Source organism: Tachypleus tridentatus, chromosome 9, assembly GCF_004210375.1.
Source record: "Tachypleus tridentatus isolate NWPU-2018 chromosome 9, ASM421037v1, whole genome shotgun sequence".
Lineage (NCBI taxonomy): Eukaryota > Metazoa > Arthropoda > Merostomata > Xiphosura > Limulidae > Tachypleus > Tachypleus tridentatus.
This window is the reverse complement of record NC_134833.1, coordinates 42,122,190-42,142,173: the sequence shown is the minus strand read 5'-3', so window position 1 is coordinate 42,142,173 and position 19,984 is coordinate 42,122,190. Positions and strand designations below refer to the sequence as shown.

The 19,984-nt window shown below is 31.7% G+C and overlaps 1 protein-coding gene across 1 annotated transcript in view; it reads left to right on the top strand.

Moving 5' to 3' along the window:
• The window catches only part of LOC143225132 (carboxy-terminal kinesin 2-like), a 32,972-nt gene that overhangs the window by 1,866 nt on the left and 11,122 nt on the right, over nt 1-19,984 (top strand). Inside the window, exons 2-11 of the mRNA XM_076453988.1 lie at nt 1,223-1,357; nt 1,966-2,131; nt 3,743-4,046; nt 6,747-6,903; nt 7,874-8,041; nt 10,315-10,464; nt 10,786-11,094; nt 11,960-12,127; nt 15,679-15,817; nt 17,041-17,180. Coding sequence (XP_076310103.1) covers nt 1,223-1,357; nt 1,966-2,131; nt 3,743-4,046; nt 6,747-6,903; nt 7,874-8,041; nt 10,315-10,464; nt 10,786-11,094; nt 11,960-12,127; nt 15,679-15,817; nt 17,041-17,180 — 1,836 coding nt within the window. The remainder of the gene's footprint in view (nt 1-1,222; nt 1,358-1,965; nt 2,132-3,742; nt 4,047-6,746; nt 6,904-7,873; nt 8,042-10,314; nt 10,465-10,785; nt 11,095-11,959; nt 12,128-15,678; nt 15,818-17,040; nt 17,181-19,984) is intronic.

Sequence of the window (19,984 nt, the reverse complement as noted above, 5' to 3'; positions counted from 1 at the left end):
TTCCTAGGCATTTGCCCACTGTTTTACAGATCTGACCCTTGACCTTTTTCAATTCTTCATAAAGCATTTAAACATGCTGAACCTCTTAAAATGAGTTTCCCATAATTGTGGCCTGGCATGGCCAAGTTATAAGGGTGCTCGTCTTGCAGTCTAAGGATCTCAAGTTCGAATCCCTATCACAACAAACATGTTCACATTTTCAGTCATGGGGGTTATATAAGGTGATGGTCAATCTTACTATTTGTTGGTAAAAGAGTAGCTCAGGAGTTGGTGATGAGTGGTGTTGACTAATAGCCTTCCCTCTAATCTTACACTGCTAAGTTAGGGACGGCTAACACAAACAGCCCTTGTGTAGCTTTGTGCAAAATTCAATGGCAAAGAAACAAACCTATAATTGTTATTCTAGTATCCTTATTAGTAATATTCTTTATTAGTTTTATCACTGTTCATGGTTAGTACTGTTATGGCACCAGGAGCCTAATTTAAAAACTGGTACCTGAATATGATTTGGCAAATCAAAGTTCTGTATAAAATGTGGAGAATCATGGGCTGAGTAACATTATCTTAAAGCACTTGATAATACTTTATCAAAACTCTAGTATTAAAACTTTTGTCCTCTAGTTTTGTTTGCAGTGTACTTGAAAAAGTTAGTTGTGTGTTGGACCAGCTATCTTTGTTAATTCAATTTGGCATGATTATTTTGATATTTAATCTTGATTTGTCCAGTTTTCATTGGATTCCTTTTACATGCATGTGTATTAAGCTTGCAATTAATAAAAGTTTTCTTTTATAAATATTTTGCAAAATTCATCAATTTGTAAATTTAAATACTTTTTTTTTAGCAATTTAGAATATCTTTAAAAAAACCTCATCTCATGGAACATAACTATATAAATCATGATGAAGTTATGTCAACTTGCACTGTATGTTTTTCTGTGACTAAACTTCTAAGAGTTTTCTATTTTTCAACATGATACCAACAGTACCAGCATTGTAGTAGTTATAACATTGTTAAATGTACATTTTTAATAGGTTTTAGTTTTTATTTTATTTCATTTTTAAATTTCTTTAGTGATGTTGTTAAGTGCCTTTATTGAGAGTTAGTTGTAACATGTTTAACGAAAAGAAATTCTGATTATAATTTTTTATGGGAAACTCAAATAATTGGACTACTTTAGTTTTAAATTTTGAATGTACCATAATTTCCTTGTCTTTTCTGAAGAAACCACTGGTAACCTCGAATAGTGGTTTACCTTCCACTCGGATCCCAAGCAAAATAAAACCTCCAAAGATGAATACTCATCATTCAGATACAATTCACATAGAAAACAAAGACCCAGGAAACCAAGATGAAAATGTAAGTTCAAACTTGTGTTCTTCAAAAGGTATGTACATATTTGTACACATGCACAAAGATATAACTGTAAACTCTTTGTATTGTCTCATGTTGTTGAATAGAACAAACTGCTAACACAATAATTCTAGATTTAAAAAAAAAATTATGAAAGTTGTGCTAAATTATTTGGTATCTTCATGATTGTTAATAATCAAGAGGCCTTGTGAAATATCAAGCTTGTTTTTGGTGTACTTAGTGATTGAGAAGTTAGTAAAGTATTCAAATCAGTATTAGTTATATTCAGTAACCTGATTGTTTAACCATGAAAATACGTTTATTTGTATGTTAGTAATAGTACTATTAGCAAGTAAATATATGTGTTTAGAAAGCAAAAATGTTATTTGTGAACTTGGACCTACAAATACAGCTGTGAACAAAATTAGGGATGGCTCTTGTGTAGCTTTGCACAAAATTCTTAACAAACAAGCATTAAATTATTTTATATTTACAGGTGACTTCTAGAGTAAACCAACATGGTTACACTTTGTAAATTGTATTTTGCTAATACTTTATTACTACATGTGTTCTAACAATGAAGATGAATTTCAGTTACTTTCTGTTGAATTTAGGCTCCATCTCAGGCAAAAAGATACAAAATGGATCCTCCACGATATCCACCTCCATTATCCAAACCAGCAGGGTCAAGTTTGAAGCGTGCTTATTCAGCTTTAAGCTTGAATGTTTCTAGATGTAGTTCTACAATGTCTGTAGCTCAGGGAAGATCTGAAAAGAAAGGTCAGTTTTTACTGATAATAGATAAAGATAATAGTTATGTTTTGTTGTAATAAGTACTTCCTGGTTATAAGAATTGCTTATTATTTTGTGTGTGTAGAAGGCTAAAAAAATTAATAAAACTTTTTTAATTTTTTTTTAAGATTTGTGTTTGTGGGTATAGGAACATATGTATTTAAGGTTTTTATTAGGGGTGTATATTCTCAAAAATAAAACCTCTATATCTACCTTATGGGAGATAGACAACCTGACAAGTAGAGATTACTAGGATTGGGCAAAGTATGATAGTGGGATTACTTCATTGGGTCAGTGTGTAAGCATGAAGGTCATCCTAGGTCACTTTGAAAATATGGACAGTAAAAGTGGTGAAACCCACAATGCCTTGTGGATTAGCCTCATTGGTCAAAGGCTACAAAAAATAAACTTTAAATAAATAAAAAAAAAACAATGATAAAGCACCATTGTATATACTAAGACCAACAGTTGTTAAATGATAGATGTAACATTGCAACAAATGAATCCAACAGCAAAATCACATCATTTGGTAGGAGCTGTCTTGTGCAACAGGTGACATCAGGTTGTGATCAAGCTGCTGTCCACATTAGAAACAAAATTAAAGAAGCAGAATGGAATGGAATAAGAATGTTTCAGACAGAAAATTGGATGATGTCAAACAAGAAATGCAAAGATTAAACATAAATGTATTGTGACTAGGTGAAGTAAGCTAGGAGTGGATCAATAACAACAGATGAACATGTATCATATTCTCAGGTAGAAATAAACATGGGAGGTGATCTGGTGTAATCTTGGACCATGGTAGAGAAAAATTCATGCTGGAATATTGGGCTGTCTCTGACTGAATTCTACTTATGAAATTAAATGCATGACACTCAATATTTCCATCATACAAGTTCAGATGCCAAGAGAATATTGATCAGAAGAATTTCATGAAAGATTTTATTCAGAATTAGAATGAGTCAACACCTCAAGACATTGTAACCACTAGAAGACTGTACATTTTGGAAAAGGTTGGGTAGGCGATACTATAAAATGAGTGATCTTATAAAATGGGCAGAATCTCAAAAGAGATGATCTACTCTTTCCTCATTTCTGTAAATGTAGCTGCCAAGTTTAATTTCATTCCTTTAAGTCACAAACTTGATTATGTTTCATCTGTAACAATTTTTTACACATTAGGTGCTTTTCATTACATAGTAATAACTGTCAAGATAGAAGGAAACAAGATTTAAAAAATTTCAATGGACTTAAAATGGTTAGAAACCATGTAATTGTTGAACAATGTCAGTGTCAGAGAGAAATATAAAATCATGATTGTTAATACTTACATGCACTCATGACATTGGAGAAGCAGTGCAAGGTATGGGAACATGTATTTAAGATTTTTCTGTGTAGTGAGTGTGTCTGTAGGAGCATACAGATTTAATAGCAGAATGCCATTATTAACAATTTTTAAATGCATGTTATTAGTGTTATTGATTTATAAACATAATATCCCAGAGATGATACTTTTGGCTTTTAATTGTATAGTTCTGTAGATAGTTTTTGCATGCTTCATATTTGATTTAAAATTATAATTATCACATTTTATATCAGCACCTTTAGGTCCTTCAGTTGTGAACAGGGTATCTACAAATATTAGGGCTAGTGTACCTCCAGCTAAAACTAAGAAAACTAAACGGCCAGCTTGGGATCTGAAAGGAAGGATACAGGATATTGAGGAACAGTTCTTGGTTTCTCGGAAGACAAATGATGAACTGATAGCCCAGCTGAAGTTAAACGAGGAGAGGATTGCACTGTTGGAGGGTCTCAACAGTGAACTCAGCCAAGATGTTCAGTGTAAAGAATCAAAAACACAAGAAGCTAATGAAGTTCTGGAGCACCTTAAAAAATCTTTGAGGTATGATTTTGATTATATTATGTAGTGTTTGTTATTTGATGTATTTTAGCCTATTGAATATTTGCATCTCCTATTTCTATCTCTTTAATTGTATATACATACTATAATTTCACAAAATTTGGCAAGCTTTTAGTATGCATTACAAAACTTTTGTCCACAATAAATTAGTTTTAATAAAGATTGAACTGCAATTTTTGGAGTTAAAGTCAGACTTAGACTGACTGTACTAAGTACAAGGGATTTTCATGTTAATATTAAAAATACAATTTTTTATCTTGCAATTTTCTGTATCTTACACTTTCTGAAGACTTGAGTTTGTTGATTAACTTTGAAACCTACATATAAAAAGATAAATTATTCTTTTTTTCCTAGAATGACAGCACATTATAACAACCAGTTACATGCTGTTTATTTTTAAAAGTCAAAATAACAATTTTTAATTTTGTTTTATTTCTTCACAGTTGAACTTAAACCCTCACAGATTCTTGCATTAGCTATTTATTATGCCAGACAGTTTTGTATAAAACAATGGATCCAGTTACAAGCATGTTTGTGTCAATTTACACAACAGTATGTTCATGTTTACCATGTGTTATCATTGATTGAGTGTTTATTTTATTTCATTATCTAAAATTATATATTTCTAATTTTGTTAGTGTTATAAAAAAATAGAAATATATAGTTTTAGATAATGAAATGAAATAAACACTGATAGTCAATAATAGCACATGGTGTGTGTGTGTGTATTTATTGTTATAAAACTATATATTTCTAATTTTGTTAGTATTACAACAATAATATATGTATATACACACGTGCACTTACCCATATCTGTCAATAATACAAAATCTTTGCTCTCTATTGGTTACAAGTAATTCAGTAGAATATTACAATTTTTGAAAGCAAAATGTTCTTCAAGTTGTATACTATGTGGCTTTCACTTTATTGTTTACATTGTCTTTAAACCAAGAACAACAGATACTATAATTCTGAGATGAATACTCACCTCTAATATAGAATAAACACTTTATGGTGCAATTATTGTATTTTGTTTTTCTCTCTCTCTTTCTTTGTTTATTATTAGGACTTATACCCTGTTCTACAGTATGAATAGCTGGAAATTTGTTTTAATAAAAATATATACATGATAATGATAAGATAAATAGCAAAGGTTCTAACAACATAATTTTTTGCTTGACCCTATAAACCCTGAATATTATTTTTCAAATGCACATGTTTCTGTGTGATCTCTGCCTTTTCCTTTTTGCCATAGCACTAATGAGGCTAAAGACACTTGTATACATTTGAGGCTTTAAAACTGGAAAAACAAGATTTTCAAAATGTAACTATGGATCACTGTAAGGCTCTGACATAATCTGCTTTTATCTGTTGATGTAATTCTTTTTAAAGCCCAAGATCTTGAAGCTTCCAACCCCCACTATAATGATTGAATATAGATACCAAGATATTAAGGTATTACCACACTAAGCCTGGTCTAAATTAATAGCATAACTCCCTCCTCCTTGGAATGTTAACATAAGTAACAGTTTTTTTTATCTCCAATGTTTTGTATTCAAATTATTACTCTTTAATACTGTTTTTATTTTGGCTAGAAACAGTATAAGTGGTAAAGGTGCTGTTGGGTGTTTGTTTTGTGGCTGCATTTTTTCCCCTTTCTCTCTCTCTTTCCATAAAATTACATTTAAATATATTTTATAGTGTCTAAAAAATCTATAAGAAAAAAATGGTGCCTTATGCTTTGGTTTTAATAGATTTGTATACCTAGGACCTTGCTTCTGTTTATTTTTCCTAGTCCTCTTTTTGGTGTTCAGTTTGGTTGTTTCAATTTTGCACTTTTTTGTTGTTGTAAGTTTTGAGTTTATTACAATGTGCTCTTTTTTCTTCACCCTACTTTCGTTAAAATAAAAAACAGACAGTAAAGGGTTTGCTATTAAAACTGTTTATCATTACTTTGAATATTTAAGTACATTGATTTCCCCTAAGGATAATTGGGTAACTTCACAAAATAATGGTAAATTCTACAAAAAAAGGTGTTATGAAACCAAACCAATCTGAATTCTCTGGCTTTAAAAAATGAAAGAGATTGGGCATAATATGTAACAAAATAAACTTTATTCAATGTAGGGAAATAATCAAAGATAAGATTTGCTGGGGATCTATTTGTAAGAAGTTTTAGGATGCTTAAAAACTGTGACTAATTTGTTCCAGACTGAGAAAACATAGCATCATTATATAGATAAACAATAACTGTTCTTCTTAAGCTGCATGAGCTATTCACATGACAATTGGTCATTCCCATAAAAAAATAAGGGAGGTTACATCCTTATGTTATCTCTTGATATGCTAGATGGGAAAAAGAAAAATCAGCATCCATTTCTACAAAGTGAGTTCAGTCTTGCAGAAATCTTTCTCTTAATAAAGAGCATGTGATAGTACAAATGGAAGATCCAATGTAATAGGTAGTAGGGTGAAAGGAACTTCTGAACTTTTATGGCTATAATTAGGTGTTGCACCACACATGCATAGGCATATCAAAATTGTCATTTTAAACAACACAGTACAAAACACCCAGCATATTTTCACATCTCACTTGTACTGTATTTTGTTATCTACTAATGAAGTACTATAGTAGAAACTACATGAATACTGGTGAAATAAGTTAAAGTTTTTAACCTTTAGGGAAAAGGAAGAAGAATTAACCACTGTGAAAACCAGAAAGGAAAGTTTGGAAAGTGAAGTGAATATTGTTCGGCAAGAATGTACAGGTCTCCGTTCAACAATAGGACAGCTTACTAGTGCTCAGGCTGGAGTGCAGGCTCACTTAGAAGCTACTAAAGTATGTGAAAAACTCACGGTTTTTATTTATTGTAAATGATTGTTTATTGAGACATGATACTTTTGTGCTTAAATAATTTTGATGGTAATATCTTTTTATTCACTGAGAAATCTGTATTTTTAATTAAATAAATGCAAATGTCTTATATAAAGGGTTGAGTACATTATAATAAAACAATTTTGATTGTGTGAATTAGTAATTCACGTAACAATCACAGAAGAAAGGTACGTTAGTTTGGAATTTAATCTATCAAAACTACATTTTGACAATTTTGGGCACTTCTAAGGTAGTTAGATTCATCAGAAAGTGATCATTTTTAGAAATGATATATAACAGCCTTTCCTGAAACACAATATTCATACAGTCAGATCATAAAGGTACATTCAGACTGGAGATTTAGAATTCTCAAGATGAAGACATCTGTTTACCCTTAAAGGTACTAGAAAATAAAGAAATATAGGTCAAATTGGAACACCAGATTATTATGTATTATAATTAACATCATCAAAATAAACATGAATAGAGAACAATTTTTATCAATTTTTATGTCTTAGAAACTTCAATTTCTTGTTAAAGACACATCTATGTATAAATGTTATAATGCATGATCAGTCAAAATGTTTTTTTAGAATAGGTGTTAGTCTTTGTAGATTTGTCAAGCTAATTATTCAGGCAGTAATACTGACTTCAACAGCTTCTTTAAAAAATATAAAACTTGTATGTCTGGAGAGTAAGGTAAAGAGTAAACTTTGAACTTGTGAAAAAGTTATGAAATTAACTTAATGAGGCTACTGCTGTTTCATAATGTTATCTAATCAATTCTATAAGAATGGCATCATTTTTAAACCTATATATATTTTGCCACGAATTAACTGGTTTCAAGTTAATATATTAAACAGGGCAACAATTTGGTTTCTAAAAATGCTACTTAAAACATTTTAAGAACTTACAAGTATCTTGTTCTTGTTAGGCTATTTTACAACAAATTCAAGCAGAAAATGAAGCACAGAAAAAAATTATTCAAGAATTACAAGCCAAGCTTTATGACAGAGAAAATAAAATCTGTGTTCTTGAAACCAGAACCCGAGAGGATGAACAGACTAGCCGTAAGCTACACAACATCATACAAGAACTTAAGGTTTAATAATAATTCTGTGTTTTTGACAAAGTAATAATATTTTAAAGTAATATATAATGAAATTATTTGTTTTTTTAATTCAAACATTTTGTCATTTATATAAAATGAATAATTTCAATATGCAATATAAGAAATGTTGGTGATAGGTATTTTGTCGGTGTTTACATTTATTTCTCATAATTAATGTTAGTGATGTATTTTTAAAGTACCAGGTTCACCTTCAGTTGTCATGCTTCATGTATATGCACGACAAACTTTAAATAACAGAACAATATATTCAGGTTCAAAGAAGCAGAATAAGTTGTAGTTACATTGTACATGTTCTTGCATACACCTGAAAATGTGAAAAGAGTATTATAAAGGTTCTCTTAACAATTATGTTGGCCATTTAAGTTAATTACCTATGAACATTGATTAGTGTTGTATAAAATAATCAACCAAATTACAATTAAGTCAATAAACTCACAAAAATAACCATTTAATCAGTGTTTTATTTTCTAGTGTTTCAGTTATCCAAGTAATTGAAATGTTTTTCAATATTTCTTTATTAATTCAAGGTTGTTTATTTTGATCAGTTAGTGTCACAATTTGTCAAAATAATCAATTAATCAAAATTTCTAATTTGTATAATTGCTATGCTTGCTAATTCTAACTATTCAAGTCTCGTGAAAATAATCGATTCATTAAATGTAATAGATTAACCCTTTACATCTGGGCCTGGCTCTTTTGTGAACATCTTGACCTTTTGCAGTGTTACTTTCAAAATGTAATTAAGCAACTTTATTATCAATTAGGTAAATCAGTAACTTGTTGAATATATAGTAAATGTATTGTTTTCTTGTCCAAACAAAATGACATTTTAATAACGTGGAGTTTTATTTGAAACTTTGGTTTTGGAGCACTGTGACTTGGCTCTAACTTAAATCACTTTGATTACCTCCAGATACTTGTTAGACTTTTTATGTATGTTTGTAATGTGAAGGTTTTTCAAGAACAGTTGTCCTACACCAGTACCCATTATGAGTGAAGGTGTATTGTGGTTCATGATCAACACCACATTTTCTGTTCTGTTGGCCCCTATTTGGCTCTCATGAAGTCATGTACATATGACTAAATCATATGTACATTTATTTTACTACAGTTAGGCACTAGGGATAAAATACAAAATTTTACTGAATAAAAGGTTTATATAAATGAAATATCAAAACCATAAGATGAACAGAAGTATTTTAATTTCTCATTCTAACTGATAAGTAAAGGATTCAAAAACAGAGTTTTAGTAGAAATATTTTAATAAAAATGATTTTCTTTTCTTTACAACAGATTTGTTTAATAAAAGCATTCAAAACTGTGGGAATATACATAAGATTGAAATTATTTATTATTTGTGGTTTACAGATGTGGAAGGTCAGTAAGGTAGACAGAGTCTGTGAACAGTTGTTTATGTGTCTAACAGTTAGTTAATAATTAATTTCCACCAATCATTCAGTTCTAACATGTGGGAAAAGCAAATGAATGACTTTTTTTTTTTCCTCCCTGGTGTCATTCAAGGGCAGTTGAAGTAAAACTGGTACATAGCTTTAATAATGTTGAAATATGAGGAGTGGTATTACAGTACACTGTAGATTGCATAATAATAAGAATGTGAGGAAAATTATATAAGAATGTTCAAAGACCTGTCAGAGATCTTATTGATAGTTTTAAAAGTTGTGAATTTGTACAAGAAGAAATAATGCTCTGAAGCTCATGAAAAATTAAGTACCAAATGCTGCAAGTAAACTTTGTTTTAGTTAACTGTTTTGTTTTGTTTTTTAATTACCTTAAAACTATGAGGGCAGTGGTGGGATTCAGGGGGTTCGCGCGAACCCGTTCTTAAAAATTTTTGAGCTTAGCGAACCCGTTGATGGCTTCAATTATACCGTCGAATTGTTGATGTCGTGGAAACTTTGTTTTAATGAGAAAATCACAGACCGTATTATTGACAAAATTGTTCAATAATCACAGTTGATAATAGAGTGAAACAGAAAAAAACGGACAAATATGATGACAATCAATTGACTATTTGGAAATTTTTAAAATGAAATAAATAAAGATTTTAAAGCACTTTTCCATTATTTTCCTTTTCAAATGATGTATCAGTATAGACTTCGGGAATCCCACCACTGTATGAGGGTATATTTTATTAAATTTGCTAATACCTTTTATTGTTATTGTTTGTTTGTTTTTGTCCTTATGAACAATAATGTGTAGGATTGTGTTTGTTTGTCTTGCAGGGAAACATAAGAGTGTTTTGCAGAGTTAGACCTCTTCTTCCAAATGAACTAGATGAAGTTAATGAGGAGCACATTCCTCATATTGGATTTCCTGATTCTGATAGCAGGGAAGTCCAGCTGATAAGATTAAGTGACATTAGCTTGAATGAAGTATGTCTTATCACTTGAATACACCAGAGCAAGTGTCTTAATGTAGCATGTCCATTTTAATATGTAATACTGTTATAAGTTACATTAAATTTAAGGAACCAAATAATGCATGTAAATTCAGTGAATGTTATGGAAGTTTACATCTTAGCAACTGTGATATCACTAAATTTGTTGGTGATATGCCTTCATTAATTACCATTAGCCATTTGTAAGGGTTGTTCATAGTTGAACATTTTCTAAGTCATTCTTTGAAATATATTTACTTGTCTTTGTCTTACTTTACTGTTTGATTATTCTGATAATTGAAATATTTCATTTCAGAGCTCTATGGTTGGAAAAACCAAAACACCTGTTAAGTACGACTTTACATTTGACCGAGTTTTTGGCCCTTTAAGCAACCAAAGTGAAGTGTTTGATGAGATCTCTCAACTTGTACAGTCATCTCTTGATGGCTATAATGTCTGTATTTTTGCTTATGGGCAGACAGGCTCAGGGAAGACTTATACCATGGAAGGCCCTGAAGATCTGGATCTCACTTTAGATCTGGACAACCCTTTCCTCGGCATGATCCCTAAAGCTGTTCAACAGATTTTTTCTACTGAACAGGAACTTCAAAAAAAGGGCTGGCAGGTATGTTCTTCAGATAAGCTACAGCTTGTTGCTAAACTGAACTTATTACATTACATCTGAATCTCCTTTTTTGGAGAAAAAATATTCCTTATAACATGTACCTACCTCACAAAACTAGGTTAAGATGCTTTTATTAAGTTTGTAAAAACAAACCTTGATTAATTTGTAACTAATAACCAAAGGTACAAAAGAAAAATATGCACTTTAAGTCTAACTTAAATTGTTATTTAATCTAGTAAAATAGCTAACAAAGGTTTACATAAACACTAATCAAAATTGGACAAGTCTTAATATCAATACAGTTAATGTTTGAAAATGTTCACGGAGAAAGTAAAACAATTATACAATATACCTTACATTCAAGATGCAAATAGTTAACTGGATCACAGCTTATTCCAGTAGTTTGGGTGCCACAAAGCAGACTATTTATTAAACGTTTATGGTAATTAAATAAAATATTAATTTTGTTTGGAAAACACAAGTCTTTGAACTGTTATGTATCAGAATGTTTTAGTGTTAATCTTTGTATAACTTATCATGGAACTTGTGGGACCAGCATGGCAAGATGGCTAGTGGGCTTGACTTGCAATCTGAGTGTTGGAGGTTTGAATCCTCATCCCACTAAACTGCTTGCCTTTTCAGCCATGGGGGTGTTATAATGTGATGTTGGTAAAAGGGTAACCCAAGAGTTAGCCATTAGTAGTGGTGACTTGCTGCCTTCCATCTAGTCTTTTACTTTTAAATTAGGAATGACTAGTGCAGAAAGCCTTTGTACAGTTTTGTGTGAAATTCAAAACAAGCCAAACCATGAAGCTTATAACACTTCATGTATTCTAAAACCATTTTATTTGTATACATCCAACAGTATAAGATGGATTCTTCTTTCCTTGAAATATATAATGAGGTGATACACGACCTTCTGGTTGACAGTCCATCTGACAACTCCATCAAACATGAAATCAAGATGGTTGGGAAAGGATCTGAATTATATGTGACAAATCTTACCACAGTGATTGTGAAAACAGAAAATGAGGTAAATGTACTATAGTTATTTTTAATTTATATTGCATACTTTCACACCTCTAATAATAATAAATAAAAATTGCATGATTTAAATAATTTTAAAAAATTTAAGATTTTTACACAAGTCTTTCTTAATTTAAAAGTCAGTATTGTACAGAATAAATAAATATATATGAAACAAAAGCCCTAAATTATTAGGTTGAGGAATAATTTGTGAGCGTTTTCAAATAATTTCATTCAAGCATGGCTAAACTTTTACACCCAAAACATTTATCATGATACTTTATTAATACCTAGGTATATAGTATGCATTGTTTTAAACGAAATTGCAAGAAATTAAATGCTTCAGATGGTGTCGAAAATGATTTTGTCCACTTGACATTCCATTTAATGAGCTGAACATGAAAGCAAATTATTAAACACACCATCTATTAGAGCAAAATTGTTACCAAATGACATATTTTGTAGCGTTTGTTATTTTTTACATACATTTATTCCTCAACCCAATATATGAAGAATAAGAGTACATGTAGTTGTTTGAGTATTTATTGATGTATGTAGTTTTGTTAAACTTAATTTATGAAGAAATATTATGTTATTTATTGATGTATGTAGTTTTTAAACTTAATTTTTATTAGTTTCAATAGTCACAAATATATATACATACACACACACACACACACAAATGTTTTCAAAATCCTTACTAATCTTGTTTTAACTATATTGAGCATATGTAATACAGTAATGAACTAAGAAAATTCTTGGTTGTGAGTCATTGAAATTCCAGTTGATATGTTGTTAAGGCTATACAAATTGGCTCCATCAGGTGTTGATTTGTAAGGACTGCACGATGCTTTGACTTCACAAACTTCATTACAGAGTACAGTGATTCACAGCAGTATGTTGTGCTGAAAACTGAGATGAGTTGCACACTTTTTCTTTACTTCAGGATATTTTATTTCTGGAATTTGTTTCCAGAACTCAATTGTAGAATGGGATTTATGGATTATCTTTTGACCCAGGTCCTCCTGTAGTTCTATTAGTTCCATTTCCACAGCAGATGATTCTATAACCAGAGGTTCGAGAATTGGACAACCATCACTGATCGCATCAGCCATGAATGGATTTACAAGAAAGGAGAAGCAGAGCTTCAGCTTCTGCAAATCCTCAAACCTGTCCAGGAAATTAACAAGCAGTCCTTGTAACTTATTTTTGTATTCTTCAATTTTTGTGGTCTTTCAATATAAGGAAATGTATTTACTCTCTTTTTGAGATTTGGAAAGTAACTGAAGTTTCTTGACAGTACGTCTCTTTGAAAAAGTCTTGGACAATTTTCAGCTCTCAGAATAAACTGAGTAGGATCGGAAACAATCTTATCCTTTGTACATTTCAGAACATGTGAAAAAACTGATATTCCTGTAAAACTTTTGTTTAGTTTGGTGAACAAACTACATTATACCATTCCAGAACTAGACACTGGGTTCATAATTATTGGGATTTAGCCAGCAAAAAATTTACTTCCCGCAATTTAGCAACATCTCTGTCATTATCTGCTTGGTCATCATGGTGAACAGGAAACAACTTCCTGTGATTTAAAAAAAACGAATTATTGTAAAATACAAGTCTCGTGTGTCTCTTTCCGGTATTGCTACACAACTTAATGTGCCGAAATCTATTGTTCAAAGCAAAATTGCCAAGTTTAAGCCCACCAAAATTCCAGAGAGAACCAAGAGGAAGGTTCTCAGAGAAGTTAGTAGGAACCCTCATTTAACACGTAATGACATACAGAAACTGATAAGGGAAACTGGGGTTAAAGTAAGCACCTCTACAGCTACGATCATGTTATGCTCTTCTGGGTTCAAAGCATGCCATCCTCGTAGAACTCCATATTTAAAACCTGTTCATTTAGATGCACGATTGAGGTATGCAAGAAAGCAAGTAGATAAACCCTTTACCTATTGGAAGAGTATTCTTTGGTCAGATCAGAGTAAAATTGAGCTTTTTGGCTGCAATGACGTTCCCAATATTTTCCGTAAGAAGGGGGAACGAAATCTTCCAAAGAACACCATCTCTACAGTTAAACACGAAGGTGGCTCAATCATGCTATGGGGTTCCTTCAGCTCTTCTAGGCAGCCTTCACTGCATCAATGGAATCATGAAAAAAAGAAGAGTGCGTTGATATATTAGGCACTTATATCAAGAATGATGCTCGGTACTTGAGGCTTGGGCATTGTTGGATCTTCAAGCACAACAATTACCCTAAGCAAACATCGAAATATTTGCAATCCTGGTTGCAGAGAAACCATATAAGCATTCTGAAGTGGCCATCTCAGTCACCTGATCTCAAACCAATTGAAAATGTTTGGCATGAGTTGAAGACAAGGGTTCATCAGAGTCATCCGAAACACTTGCAAGAGTGAGAGGCCTTCTGCAAAGAAGAATGGAAGAAAATACCAGTCGAGTACTGTCAAACGATCATGGAGGGCTATGAGGAGAGATTGCTTCAAGTAATTCACCTGAAAGGCTACACAACTGACCATTAAAGTAGATTAGATGCACAAACACTTTCTGCCCCTCCTATATTTGGTTCTTTGTTAATAAACAGTTTATTTGTTGTTCAATTTGCATAAATATTTATGTAGATGTGTGTTAGTATAATATTTATAATACTTGCTTTTCCTTTTTCCTTTATCTTTTCATATTTTAAGGCCAGATCATGTCAGTTATGACAATACTTGAGGATCAGTTGTAAAACATAAAGTTGAGAATTTCACAAAATATTCTTACTGTGTTTTATGTTTATGAACAATAGTTTCATTATCCTAATCATGATACTTTTTAAGTTGTAAAGAAAAACTACTCACGACGCAGGGACACGAACACTTTCTGTCGTAACTGTATGTTTTAATCCAGTGGACTCGGTTTATACCTTGTAAATAGTTATAAAGCTTGAAAAAGTTTTATTTTCCTTTTATATTAACTGTATTGGAAAAAGGAGCTCATCAAACATATTTCTGCAAGCTGCACATTGTGTCAAAGAGCCACACGAGCCATGGTTTGGCCACCCCTGTTACATAATGTTTGTCATTTGATTACAAGTTTATAACTGGTGGAGACACCTACAGGATTTTCCTTTTTCTTTTATCTTTTCATATTTTAAGGCCAGATCATGTCAGTTTTGACAATACTTAAGGATCAGTTGTAAAAAATCAAGTTGAGAATTTCACAAAATATTCTTACTGTGTTTTATGTTTATGAACTAGGTAGAAAAGTACACATTCAAAAACACTATAAAAATAATTTTTGAATGAGTGCCATAGGATAAATTTCAAGTTTTATGTGTTTCTCACAAATAATAGTACAGTGATGTAATTGGTATTTACTAGTAAACTTGGTCATTGGGTTACTGATAATGCTAAAAGAAAAAACAAAACAAAACATATTTTCATAAAATTAGCTTTATTTTCTGCAAATACACTTGGATTTTGTCCAACATATATGCATACCCTAGATAATGGTACTTCTTTGTACTGTATAATTCTAATTATTATTTTCTCTCAGGTTCATCAGTTGCTTAAGAAAGCGAGAAAAAACAGGGCTGTAGCAGCTACAAAGTGTAATCAGCACTCGTCAAGATCTCATTCAGTTTTCAGGATAAAGCTTTCTGGAAACAACAACATCACAGGAGAAACTTGTGAAGGTGTCTTTGCTTTGTACCTTATCATTACAAGCTCTTTTTCTTTACATGTTGTTAATTAATGACTAAATTATGAATACAGGTAATTTTTAATGCAATTAATTACTTTTCGACCTGTTTTGTCATGATCAAATCACTTTTTATATTGTTAAGCTCAGTTTTTTTCAGCCACATATCAAACCAAGGATTAGTTTTCTGGGAATGTTTATAATGCAAGTATATTTCTTATAAAATATAATATAAAAATGCTTGACACTTATTTTTTCTAGTTTCAGCTGTGTATATTTGATGTATGGGACACATGCTTTTTAATTTCAGCATCGTTTTAAGATTATGGTAAGCCTAACTCATACAGTGACTATGGGTTTTGTTGTGTTTTTGTTGTTTTTTTCAGACAAATTATTCTACAATTCTTATTTTTTGTCATATATAGGCTATTTGTTATATATATTATAGTTAATAATTTCATCTGTGATTTTTTTTTAAATGTGTTACCTAATAAGTAAAACTATTATGGCAGATAAAATCTGGTGTTTTTGATTCTGAGTTTCGTTATTTTAGCTAATCTGGCAGAGAGTGGATGAAATTTTAAAATATTTTAATGATTTTTGAAGTTATTAAGGACATTGTCCATTTTGCTCAAAAAATTAAAGTCTGGTTAGTAATTTTAATAGCATGTGGATCTGACAGTTAATTATCAAATTCCATCAATTGTACATTGTATTTTGAAAGTTTAGAAAAAAAAATTATATGTTATATTCATTACCATATTTTAAAACAGATTGTTTCTATTTGAAATAAATTTGGAAATATAAATTATGCTTTTTTCATTTTAGAATTACTAATTTGTTCTTATTAGGGAGTTATTGTTAGCTTATTTCTGTTGATCTATTTAAACTTAGCTTATAATGGAAATTTGTCATTTGTTTTGTGGAATTTTTTCATTCATTACATTTGTTTGTTTGTGCATAGAAATGTAAACACTTGTGTGAAGTGTTAACACATCTTCTGTTGAAAGGTGTGTTTGGTCTTAGTGTAACAAATCTGTTAGAGTTTTTATGAACATTTAGTTGCCTTCCTTTTTTTCTTCAAATCTTTGGTTTTAATTAGATAAATTAAAATATCTTTGAAGAGAACAGTGTAAGTCAATATTCAGAAATAAGTGACAAAGTTAAATGGCAAAAACTACTAGTGCTTCTGTGTATAAAGTTTTTGGTTGTCACAAGGTACTTTGAATCTGGTGGATCTGGCTGGTAGTGAGAGGCTTAAAGATTCCGGATCTGAAGGCCAGCGGCTAGAAGAGACTAAAAATATAAATCGTTCATTGGCAAACCTTGGTAATGTCATCATGGCATTGTCTCAGAAGGTGAGAAATCAGTTAAGATACAACACTAATCACTGCTGTGTATTCAAAATAACTATAGGATATATCTAGTATTTCACAAATAAATCTGTCTTAAAGGAAATGCTTGTAGAAATGTTACTTCATAATCAATTTGTAACTTGTATACAAAGCTTGTGAAAAACATGTCAGCATAATTTTATTTTATTTAAATAATTTTAAAATGAAAAGTGTATTTTAACAATTTACATTAATTAAGAGTTTACAATATTTGAAAGTGACCACACATCTAAAATGTGTCTGAGATATCTTTGGCCTTACTATGTGAATATTTCAACAAACTCACTGGATTCTTATTAGTGATAGTTTTGTACTGTTGAGAAATCTTGAAAATGTATTATTTCACATACTTAAATAGAGCTCTACTTATTTGATTTCATGTTTTATTGCCTCTTTCCTTTCTAATTTTTGTCAATATCCTGTTTGGTCCATTTCAAACATATTTTAAAATTTATTTATCCATTTATGAAATTTTAACAGGGGTATAAATATTCTAAATTTTCAGCAGGACACCTCAAAATTGTCACCGGACATTACCGAAAACAAGAAATCAAGTGGAGACAATTATTATATAAAACAATCATTTTATTTATGGCACTGAAACATTATTTCAAAGCAAGTAGCAACAAGCCTTGTATTTATTAAAAATGGCACATCAATCAAACTGGTAGATTAAGTCATCCAGCACTAAGACATCAGCTGATGTAGACTCAGTATCTCTACTGTCTCTACGTGTGTGAGTTCCATGTAGACTCGCAAATCGTCTGGTTTTTTTATTGTCCTTCCACCAGGATTCTACAGACTTTCACAGTACTTCTGTGCTTGCAAAATCACAGGTCTTATTCTTAGCTAATTTTATTGTCATCAAGTCATTAAGAGAATCATTTATTAGTTTGGACTGCCAGTCACCCTTAATAACTGCCATCTGGGAAAATCCACGTTCTGGTTCAGCAGATTACACGGAAATCACCTGCATGAGGCATACCAAGGCCAACACTGTTGATCCAGGGAAAGGTTTACCGTCCTCAACAGTAATTTGACTTAACATGTGGGCTAACAATCCACTTGCACTACGAGCCAGGGACTCATCTGATTTGGCAAGTCTTGTGGCTTTGAGCAGTGTCTTGTGTAAGTCAGCTTGGCAAATATCAGCTGCAATGTTGAAACCCTTAGCTTCTAGCAGAACACCAAAGTGGTCCAGTAGTGTCTGGAGTTCATTATGGCCATAAGATGACAATTCTTCCTTGCTTTTAGGGCAGTTGCTTGGTTCAAAAATTTCAAAGGCACCAATAAAATCCTTATCAAATTCTTCAATTCTCTCATTCAGATATGTGACAATTTTACCTATGAAGATGGCAGTTTCTTCAGCCACAGATTGTACAACTGTTTCTTTTGTGGCACTTTTTGAGTCTCTGGCCCTTGTCTGACCACTAATAGCAATCACCTTTCCTCGATGTAACCACTTGCCAGTTTGTTCATGTGTTGTGAGCTTTTTAACAATTTTCTGGGATCTCTCAACATGATTTAGATTGCCCAGTTTCTCTTTGCAAACAATGAGTTTGTCAGAAACAATGTTCACAGTAGCAGAATTGTCTTGCATTTTGAGACTAAGAGATTTCAAATCAGGCAGAATTGCCAAGAGTATGTCCATGTTCAGGATGTATTTAAGGCTTGTCAAAGTACTGTATAATCCTGCAGCTTTTTGTCCACGTTCCCCTTTGTCATGCAGCTTTACTTGATACAAATGATCTGCTAAAACTGGCCAGTTATGAGAAACTGACTCCAAAGTGTGCTCTTTGTTAGCCACCCACTGAGTTCCTGTCCCTTTTGTTGGCTTTCTAACAACAATGTTGTTGGCTTTACTAGCTTCTTTGAGGCCAGCCCAGTTCTGTGGCAAATTGTCATAAAACTTCCATAGGTTTTCTAAAACGTTTGGATACTATCAAGATAAGGGATGTCCTTGATAGTCTTCTCAATTGCAAGTTCCAATCTGTGACTAACACAGTGGATCCCTATCAAATAAAGTTTTTGTGCCTTCAATCTGTTGACAAGTCCTTTTTTTGTGCCAAAATTAACAGCTGCCCCATCAGCTGTTAGGCATACAATTGATTCAAGCCAGTTGGGAAATTTGCCATATATGGACAATGCTGCAAGTACAAAAAATTAGTACCCAATATTAGTTACTTTCTGTATTTCTGTAAAAAAAAAAAAAAAATGTAAATTTGCAATTTGGAAATTTCAATTGTTCCATTATCTATTACTCTAGTTGTGCTGGGTTAAGCTCAAATTCTGTCAATAGTAAATACATGGTTCTTCTTGGTTTAAATCAATTGAAAAATGCTTGAGTTTTCACTGATGTATATTAATAATGGAATGACTATGTAAACCTGAATTAAAACACATGTACATGAAATATTGTCTATTTTAATTTTTTTTAATTAGGAATTTAGGATAAATCAAGAAAATTCTCATCCCAGGTAATTAAGAAACCTTTACCTTAACTAAGTGCCTGTAACAAGTGTTCAGAATCAGCCTTCTCAACTGACTGCAGACACAGGAAGTGGGTTACTGGGTAACAGTCACTGTCCAAGTATCTTACATAGGCTATCTCCTGCTCAATGTTGACAGTGTCTGTTGAGCCATCAGTCATAATGCCAAAGAATAATGAGGTGTGCAGATGAGATCTGACATTAATTCTAATTGTTTCTGCAACATACTTCGTAAAGATAACTGCACTGCTTTGTTGTCATTGGTATAATGTTCTGTTA